Source organism: Poecilia reticulata, linkage group LG11, assembly GCF_000633615.1.
Source record: "Poecilia reticulata strain Guanapo linkage group LG11, Guppy_female_1.0+MT, whole genome shotgun sequence".
NCBI classification, from domain to species: Eukaryota; Metazoa; Chordata; class Actinopteri; order Cyprinodontiformes; family Poeciliidae; genus Poecilia; species Poecilia reticulata.
This window is the reverse complement of record NC_024341.1, coordinates 25,550,226-25,560,801: the sequence shown is the minus strand read 5'-3', so window position 1 is coordinate 25,560,801 and position 10,576 is coordinate 25,550,226. Positions and strand designations below refer to the sequence as shown.

Sequence of the window (10,576 nt, the reverse complement as noted above, 5' to 3'; positions counted from 1 at the left end):
TAATAATGTAACATTATACATTATAAATATAATCATACATTGTTCTACCTGTTCTCAGCAGAGAGATCTTCCCATACTTCAAATACTTTTTCAGCCAATCAGGACAAGTCTGGGTGATGTAGTACTTTATCTCTGCCACCTTCATTTTATCATTGTCCCATTTGTTTTTGGTGATTAAAGCCTGAGATACTGGAGCAGACCATCTCTCTGTTATCAGGTCAAATGCTATGAAGTCCTCTCCATCATAACCAAAGCTTTCCCAGCCTTCAGCTTCTCTATATTCATCATCCATTTCACAGCCATACATATTCTGGAAGATGTGAACACCTGAGAAACAGAAACCACAAAGAGATTTTCGACAGCTGTATGATTTTGATGTAGCACACTTCAGGTGTAACTATCTGGCATATTACAGTCAAGTGGTTTTAATCTCACTCATCTGGAAAAACATCTGCAACAATCAATGAAACACTGTTCTTATTAATATGTTAAACCTATTTTGTAATAGTAGCGAGGTGAATTGACAAACCTCCAGTTTGGTTGAATCATTGTTTTGCAACTTCAATGCTGTTTATGAAGGACATTTGGGTTCTAGATAACTCATGTGTTTGAAAGTCCCAGTATTTTGGCTCAGCCTCTGTGACCCTCCTCATCCAGTCCTGTTTGGGGATTGCTTTCTTAATGTTGCTGTCATAGTACATTACCTCAGTTCCATCAACCAGACCAACAGCCACAAACTCTGGAAAGCTTTTGATTCCAGATGATGCCGTGTAAATATACTGCAGAGAATGATGAACTGTAAAATAAAATAATATTGTGATTTCTGTTTTCAGAATTTACAAATTAAAAAACAAATAAGCAATATGCACACAGTGAAAATAAATATTCATATATATGAGTAACATCCTTCCATCCATCCATTTTCTTTACACCCTTGTCCCTAGCTGAGTCTCAAGGATGGCTGGTGCCTATCTGCAGCGAGACATTTCGGACGAGAGGCAGGGCACACCCTCGACAGGTCGCCAGTCTGTCGCAGTATATGAGTAACGGTAAAACTAAATTTACTAATCTATTCAGAAAAACAGTAAACAGAAAAATAAACAGATACATGTGCTTAGAATCATGTTTATTTAACACATACTTTATGATTCTTATCCTGTATGTAAAAAAAAGGTAATATCAAAGATCTAAACTTCAGTTTGGTTTCAAGTAAAATTTGACATTTTTGTTCATTACATAATAACTGGTTGTAAAACATGAATTTTACAACAAATATTATGTGAAGTCAGTGTGAAATTTTTTAACCTTTACAAATAAATCCTGCTCAGGTTTCTACTGTAGCTTTTTTGGACATCAAATACAAGAAACAAAAGCAGAAGCAATATTTTAATCTTGCTTTAAAATGAGCTTGAATTAAAAGATCTGAGCTTTTTGTTTATTATTAAGTTTTTGCTCTTGTTTTTAAATAAGCCTTTTCTTTTTAATCTTAACTGCAGTTTGTAGCAGTTATCAAATTCAGAGTAACACAGCACTATGTTACCTTTGACATCAGTACTGCTTCCCTTCTTTTTGCATCTCCAGTAGCTCAGATGCAATTTAAAAATTTAAAGTTGACTGAATTATAGTGAACAAGAATTGCAAAATGAAATCTTTAATAACGAGCAGATATGTATTAGTGACTGGCTTTTTTTTATTAATAACTCTGTGTATTTTAAAGTCAATTTTGTGATATTGTCCTCTAGCATTGCAATCAGTTTTTACAGGCAAAATATTTTCAGCAGAATATATATCTTTTTTTTATTAAAAAGTGTTTAAATGGTGGGTAGTGGAATATTGTACTCCTTTTTTGAGAAAGGAAATATGCCTGCCTTCACAATGATGACATGCTTTTTATTTTAGTATGAAGATTATAAATTATACTTTATGACTGAGATAATAAAAATAAAGATATCTGTAACTGGCAGCTGCATGACCAGTGTAAGTCAGTCTTTGTTAACTACAATTTCCATTTTCTGAACGACTTGAATATTAGAATCATGTCTAAATCATTCTTATTCCTATCGCAGCAAACTATTAGTGGCAGCCAATAAGAAACTAACAGTTATCATTTACAGTCAGGACTTTTACAAAGGTACAACTCTGCAGAACTTTGTGGATGTTCCAGATTGGTTCCTTTTGCCAATGCACAGAAACAAATTGAGCTAAAAAAATCTAAACCAAATTTTAGCCTGACCACTTATTGCTTCCAAAACATCCTTGGTTCTTTGACAGAACCACTTAAGTTTTGTTTAGTAAAATAACTTGAACATTATCAGGTGTTTTTCAGGAAGTATTTGTTGGAACATGGGCTTGATAAACCTTTAACCTTTGGTTCAAGGTGTATTTGAAAGCACCATGAGTTTATCTCCCTGGATCGTAAATCTTGTGCAGAATCGCAGCAGAAAAGAACCAGTGAGAATAAATCTTTCTACTGAAACTCTGTTCCACACCGTAAACTGGTAAACTCATTAGAGCCCATTACACATATGATGTACACGGTGCAGCAGAGCAATATGCTACTATTTTGGGGGAAAAAAACTTCACAGATGCATTGATTAATCCTAAATAATTACACAAAAACACTAAATGTGATGAAAATTAATTAGATTTTTTTTTAAACTAAGAAAATGTTTTTATTTATAAACAATCCCTTTCCTCAAAAAGAGTTAAATATTGGACACACATCAGAAACCTCTCTCAAAACTGCAGAAGTTGTGATGCTAAATATATTTATGTATTTCTGACTCACCTGATATTGTGCTTTGTATTCCCTGTAAAACCAGGAAAATAGACCAGATGCTCATTTTAGCCATTTCACATCAACATTTTTATAACGAAACATTTTTTCTCCTCTTCCCTTCTGAAGAAACTCTGGAAAAAAGAAGGAAGAACATTTGGGAATGTAAAGTTCACCTTTCAAAGGAACCAATGAGAGAATCTGGGTCGTCAGCGTCACTCACCTGGATTATACAACATGATAAAGTCTTTAATGAAGGTGACAATAAATCCTGACTTTACTCTGTTGATTGGACAAGAGTTAGAAGAAGATGATATTATCATAAGTATGGGGAACTTTTCTTTTGGGTTTTATCATAAATGTTGGGAGAATAGTTATTTTTGTTTTATTTCTGTTTGGCTTGAAGATAATGTTATTAGTTGGAAAACAATTATAGTTTGGAGAGGAAAATAAGGCCCACATATTGACTCTGCATACCTTTATAACTTATTGCCTGCTAAGAAAGCTTTCTAAGAAATTAATTTATGCTTTACACATTATAATTACTAAAAGTTATTAACAGTAATGTAAGAAAGTATAAGCAGAACATGTGAACATATAGTGCTATAGTTCTTCCTTTAGCACTTTATTATTAGCATGTCTCTGTTTTCCTGCAGTTATTCTTTACTTTCCTGTTTTAACTTGTCAGCCCCTGATATTTGTTTTCAGTTTATCAATGCGAGTTTTATGAGTTACTGGATGAACTGTAGCTGAGATCTGCTCAAACCTTTGGACTATAAATTGAATAGCAATAACCAAAGGTCATTCTGTTGACACGTAAGTATTAAACACCCAGTAAAACACATACAGATGAGTGGAGACAGTGGAGATCCTGGTTTTGTGCATAAAAACAGCAGATACAGCAGAAACAGTCTCTATTTTCATTGCAGGAATTTTACGTTACTATGTAGGAAGAAAGTGATTTGTTTTTCTCTGTATCTCATGAGAATGTGTATTTCTCCCTGATATATTTCTTAATGACGCCTGATCTTCCACTGATCACCAGTCTCTCTGTTCACTTTGTTTGCAACTTTGTAAAGATCAGTACATACTTTTTTTCTGTTTCAGCAGCTCTCATGTTTCTGTCTTCCTCTATTATGAGGATTGTTTGGATTTCTCTACCTTCACTCTGCTCTGCTTCTTGATTTTATGTTTTCCACTTTGTTATAAATCTGCCACTAATTTCAGAGATCAGAATCATTTACTTTCTAAGAGCTAATATTGTTGCTAGTGTTGTTTTGCTGTTATAATTTGAGTTTGTGTTTTTTCCACTTTTATACTGCAGTCATCTTCATCTTCAACACCCCAGCATCTTTATTTACAAAGTATAATTGTTGTAGAAGTGCATAACAGCAGGTTTTCTGTTGTAGTCAACAATCTAATCAGGGGATTCTGCATTTCAGTGACAAATACCTATAAAATATGAGTTAATGTTCATATTTCTAACCTTTTATTTAATTTATGGGGGCTTTATGTCATATGTGAGTTCATAAAGAAAGGATTAATGTATTTTGAGCTGCTCCACTCACCCAAAACCAGATTTAATTTCTTCTCTCACTGAGTCGGTGTTGAGTCTTATGTGTTTCAGACTCATTTTCCTGTGAAAAGTGAAATAGAACTATTTCTGATAGATGTTCCTACAACAAATCTGAATTTAATTGAAAGGGACAGTTTTGGAGAACAAGCAATGAATGTCACCATGGCAACACATTAAGAAATATTGGAAAAAGCTTAAATTTAAAGCTGTTCTAAAGGAAAATAGGGTGGTTTTCAAATAAGATTTACAATTTAATCAACTATACTTGACTCACACTGGATGCCAAACAGAACATTTAAATTCCAGACATTGTGGAGAATTACTGGACGTTTTTGCTATTTGATAATGAACTACAGTGTCTGTGGTACAGCTGGTACTGGCCCCCAATTAAGAATTAGTCTAATTTATTATTTGCTAAATGATTGTCCTTCAGCCAAAATTATGCTAATGGTATAAAGTTATGATCTATTTTTATTTTTTATTTGTTTTAGGCCCTCCTACTTGTCAGGTCAGCCTCCTGCTGTGATTAACAAGCAGAAGCAGCTGCTGTGGTTGATCTGATTGTTTGGTGAAGGAGTGAAACTGTTTTTCTACCACAAAACTTTAATATTTGAATGTATGTATGAAGTCAACTCAGAGATTTTTCTGTTATTTTTTTTTTACAAGAAAACAATCTTTTTTGAAACCAGAAAACTCTTTTTATTTTTATTGCCTCAAGAGCCTCCTCCTCAAACTACTACGGCATTCATGGTTTTTTCATGTAATTATGATCCATCATAATTGGGTTGAAGTAACAGAATAAGGCTTAAACTGAAGTATTTATGGCTCAGATCGGTTAAACTCAGCTACTCAGAGTTACATTTCTGTTTTCAGTTATACATGTGGAGTAGGGCATAAGATAATGGGAATGGTCTGATGGAGCATTTCACCATAGCTGCATTCACCCAGTCACTAACACAAAAGTGGAAGTTCAAACACAGATGTGTAGATTGGCAGGCAACTGTGGCTTAAGTGCCTTGTCCAGGAGCATATCAACATGTTACTGGAGGATGATGGAGTCGAATCCTAAAGTTTCCCTTCTTTACACACAACCACCGTCGCCACTATAATGGCCAGTAAGTGATCGGAAAAAACCTCATTATCAGCATAAAGACCTGGGATCTCTACAGATCTGAGACAATATTGAGTAAGATCAATACATTAATTTGCTTCCTTTTTTGGTTCTTAATAAGAAACATATCTTTCAGACAATTACAGATCAATTACAGATCAGTTTCCACAGGACAGAGAAGTTCAATAAGAGTAAGAGCTGATTGAAAATGAAATCACCATCTACATTTTATTATACACAAGGTGCTTCACAGTGAGAAAGAAAAACATACAAGATAAAAATATAAGACATAAAAACAGCATATAGATAACAGCAAACAGTGTAAAACTAGATGAAATCAGTCTGAACAAAGACAGTTAAAAAAACATTGCTTGAGGGCAGAAAGTCCAATATTTTTATATTTTCCATTTTAAAGAAAATCAATTAAATAAAGTTTTAGAACTTTTATGTACACAGATAATTCAGATTTACTTTCTTTGGATAATTCTGTACATTCTGCTGTTTAGAGGCAAAAACTCTGCTCAGTATGTCCATTATCTTCTATTTTCTAATTAAATAAAATAAAATTTAGTATTTGAAAAAAATGTACCACCTCATCAAAAACTAATTACTTTTCAAGAATAAAAATATTTTTAAAAACATACAGAAGATACACTATTGGAAAAATACAAACCTAATATCATAAATTGAATTTTTTTTTTTTGTTTATCAAATAAAGAAGCATTTGCCAACAACGCATATTGTAAATTATCTTTTTTTTAAAGCTTTAACCTTTTTAAAACTAAAATTCTTGTACAGCAGAAAACAGCGTCAAATCCCTCCTGCCATAATTACAGCCAAATATATTTTTAAATATTAAACTTTTGTTGTATTCAGCAATGTGAAACTAAATAGCAAGAATATTTGAAAAGAAGTGCTAAACAATATAAAATAGATCACTGAAAATTTACATCTGATGTTTTATTTGGATGCAGAGACTCAGGTTTTGGTGCCTTAGTGTCCAAAGTCCACATCTGTTTATTTTTTCTTTTGAGACAGATGAGCAGAAATATTATTTATACAATGTTTCTATGTACTTATGTTCATACAGTGTTTGCATACAATACAGCGAAAGAGAAAAACATTATAGCTATGGGTCCTTTTTGCTACAGCAGTGGTTTGCCTGATGGGGTTCCATCTCGGCTGTCGTCTGAACTTTTACTATTTAAAGATGAAACCTCTGGGGATGATGATGACGTCCTGGTGTCTTGAGAGCCTAGGAAATAAATATTTTGTGTTTAAAGTACATTTTATTGTTTTTTCAGGTTCTTTGACAAAGTTCACATTATTGCTTAGTTTCACTAAAAAACTTTAGTGAATCTGAATCTGAATCTGAATCTCTGGTCCTGAGCATAGTGGTCTGCGGTTGTTCAACAGAGACAAATGGACACAACACAGATTTATTTCTCTCCCAAAAAACAAACCACGTAAAAAATATTAGTGTTAAATATCAAACTTTGAAAACTTTGTGTAATGTGGTTATTTCTACACACATCTAATTCTTGGCCAGGCATTTGTACTTCCAACACTGTCTCCCTGCATTTACCTTTGTCTCTCCCTTTTTATTTTCTGACTCAAGTAATGAGATTGCAAACATTTATAACAAACTCTTTAATCACAGACGAGTTTGGTTAAATGTTTCTGTTGTGGTTTGGCTGCAGTCAAACCACAACAGTCCTGTGACTCCTATTGCACAGAGTAACAGGAGTTAGAATGTGATTAGTCTGACATAAGTTTTGAAAACACAATAAATGCCAAACATCACAAAGACCAGAGGAATCTACAAAATTAGACAAAGAAGAAGAAAATGTGATCAACATTTTAAATACTGACAGCAACAGATTAAATTTCTTTAATATAATTAACTCAAATCTGTTCACTAACTCTACAAATAAGGTATCGAGTTATTAATTATATTTGACCACCTGTTRTGATCTGTGTTTTTCTGTGTAGTTATTTTGAGATTTTCTGTGTTTAGTCCYGTTTYCCTGTGAGGCTCTATCCTGTCCTCCCTGTTGATTGATCCCAGCTGTGTCTAGTTTCCTGATYACCSTTCTCMWGTATTTAAGTCCACCTGTTGTCTTTGTCTCTTGTCRGATCCTTGTCATGTGTTCATTGTGCATCGTTCATTCCTCGAGTTGTTCACCGTTGTTCTGTACCCTGGGTTCATCATTAAACTCATCATTTATCATCTTACATCCTGGGTCTGCCTGCGTCCTCATCTTCACCATAACCAACCGCTTTATGACACAACCACATAATATCAGTATAAAAACCTACTATTATAACATCTGTACCTTTAGATTATCTGATATTTCAGAACAACTTGTAGTTGTTCCTCCAGACAAAGTTCAATATAAATTATTTACTAATATTGAAAACAATTAAAATCTAACATGAATTATTCTGACTTGGAACTTATATTCTATTTCACATATATTCATCAAATGTCCAGCTCAAAACACATCTTACTATCCAACAGTTGAAGCCAAAAATCTTACAGACACCAAATAAAAAGACAAGTCCTTTTCCCCTCACTGTCTAGTTACAGCAAACCCAATTTATCTTGTTTCAGGTCAGAACTGCCAAAATTATTTAAATTTCCTAAATATCACAATATTGACAGACAAAACATGTCAGAGATTAATCTATTAATGTGTGTAAACAGTTTACACAGAGAATGAGCACCGTCTCTTTAATCAATTAGGGAAACATCATATGATGGTACTATGGCTTTAGAAACTTCTGATAGTCTCACTGATACATTTGAGTTAATTGGAGTCACATCTGTGGATGTTTTTACTCATTTCAAAGCTCCACCTGAAACCCACTGATTTGTTTGACATGATAAGGTCAAAAGAAATCAGTCAAGATTTCAGGAAGAGAGTTATGGTTCTGGTTCTGATGCTTGAAATGCCTCATTAATCTGTTCAATTATGCAAATAAAGACATGAAGGGAATGTCCAACCGTTAAATCGTCCCATAAGGAGACAAGTTCTGTGTCCCAGAGATGAGTAACTAAATATCTGACATATTCTGTCTCTCATTATTCTGGCATTTAGCAACTGGAAATAATTTTGGTAACTAAGCAAGAGAGGTTTGGTCTGATTTAACTTCTAACAATGAGAATAAATGCACATGTGTTGTTTTATTCTGTGCATGTATGAGACTGAAGTTTGGTTTGGAAATTATAATTAATGCTGATCCCCTGATATTTTTACTTTTAGAAGAACAAACTGAACTTTCTCTGCTCAAATGTTACATGTTTAGATTGAAATGCATGTTTTCACCTTCCAGTACAGGACAATTAATATCTCATCATATTTACCACTATTCTCTAATTTTTTTTCACTATATCACAACTGTAAAAAGGATWAAGTTTATTCATTTTGAATCAAATTAATCTGTCTGAGTTGAGGGTTTCTAGCTTTTTTTATAATTTGCAGTTTTTGTGGTCTAAACCTAGATGAAGTATATAGATCTAAATCAAAGCTACACATACCATGGCATTGACTCATTTCTAAATGAGGTTTATATAAAGCTTTAATGTTTAATCAAGTCTAATTCTCACTGGATAAAGAACAACAATCAGAACAAAGGAAAGGAAAACACCATATCCGTTTCTCACCTGTATACTTCTTGTAAAGAATGAATCCAATAATTCCACCAATGAGACAAAGGAGAATCACGGCAACAGCAAGAAGGATGTTCATAGTGTTGCAATTCACTGTTGAGACGTTTTTCACTGCTGAGAAGAAAAACCAGGTCACATTCATGCAGAGGAAAAGTTTTGTTAATCCTTTTCATCACATTTTGTCTAAACACTAAAACCAGGTTTTAGCTTTGTTCATCTTTTGCTTGTTCAGTTTTACTTTCAGTTACTATAATTGTTAGATGCTAAGTAAATTATAATACACAGAGATTTTATAAAGATGGTAATTAAATAATGCAGTGAATGGTTACAGAAAGTCTAACAAAACCTAAAACCCAAAACCTCTAAATTAATAAAACAGAAAGTTTTTGTTAAAAATGGGTTTTGATTAACAATAAAAAGAAGCTCAAACAACTGAAGTAGATTGTAAGAGTAGAATATCACTAAAACTGAATGTAAATCTAAAAACACAAGTAAAGCAGACAGAATATTATAATCAGTATATATTTGTCTATATATACATGAGGCAATTTATACAAATTACTTACATTCATTGGTCCTGATTCTTGTTTTCTCCAGTCTGATGACGTCTCTCTCGACTCCAGAAAGCAGAAACACACATTCGTACTTGATCCAGTCTTCAGGTGGAACAGATTCCAGATAAATGTTGATACTCATCTGGAAGGTCCCATCATGGTTGGAGAGGATTTCTCCTTTTTCCACACCATCATGAATCTCCTCTCCATCTTTCCTCCAGAACATTTCTGCTGTGTCAGGATAGAAACTTGTAGCGTGGCAGCTGACTGGAGAGGATGGAGTCCTCTGGAGGAAAGAAACTGAGGGAAGCTCTGCAGAGTAAATAGAGCAAACATTTTTAAATCCTTTATAAATAAAAACATAATTTGTTTGTAGCTGATTTATTTATACCAATTACAYTTCAAAATACAGTGAAAGGTTGGTAAGTTGATTTCTGAACAAGGTTGTCTAATGTAGAAGGAAAATGATAATGATACAACAACGTAGTAAAAACATGTTGCAAAGTCCAATAWCTGCTTGAAAAAAAGTGATGGAGGTGTGTTCATAAAAAACAAGGTTCACACATAAAACAAGTTGTGTATTTTAAAGTACAAACATTTTTGCAATACCTGTTTTWATCAGTGAGCTCCTCCCATAGTTCACATATTTCTGCAGCCACTCAGGACAAATCTCAGTTAAGTAGGACTCCTCATTCCTTTCAAAAGCTACATTACTATCCCATTTCTGYTTGGTGATGACRGCTTGTCGGGTTGGCGCGACCCAGGATTTTGTCTCCAGGCTCAGTGTTATGAAATCTTCTCCATCATAACCAAATTGATCATAACCTTTGACCTCTTCAGTCTCATCATCCCACTCACAGCCATACATGTGCTGAACAATGTGAAC

General features: G+C 33.6%; 1 protein-coding gene and 1 pseudogene across 2 annotated transcripts; both read right to left on the bottom strand.

Moving 5' to 3' along the window:
* The window catches only part of LOC103472939 (class I histocompatibility antigen, F10 alpha chain-like), a 6,852-nt pseudogene extending 4,030 nt beyond the window's left edge, over nucleotides 1-2,822 (bottom strand).
* Nucleotides 2,823-8,639: 5,817 nt separating this feature from the next.
* Nucleotides 8,640-10,576, bottom strand: LOC103472924 (class I histocompatibility antigen, F10 alpha chain-like). Of its 2 annotated transcripts, none has more exons than XM_008422797.2 (3): nucleotides 10,300-10,576; nucleotides 9,703-10,002; nucleotides 8,640-9,247 (listed from the first exon to the last, which is right to left on the bottom strand). In XM_008422797.2, exons 1-3 carry the CDS (start codon nucleotides 10,556-10,558, stop codon nucleotides 9,063-9,065), a joined length of 744 nt encoding a protein of 247 aa, XP_008421019.1. In that variant the 5' UTR covers nucleotides 10,559-10,576; the 3' UTR covers nucleotides 8,640-9,062. The 2 variants fall into 2 exon arrangements, with proteins under 2 accessions (XP_008421019.1, XP_008421018.1); XM_008422796.2 differs by having other exon boundaries at nucleotides 8,641-9,250.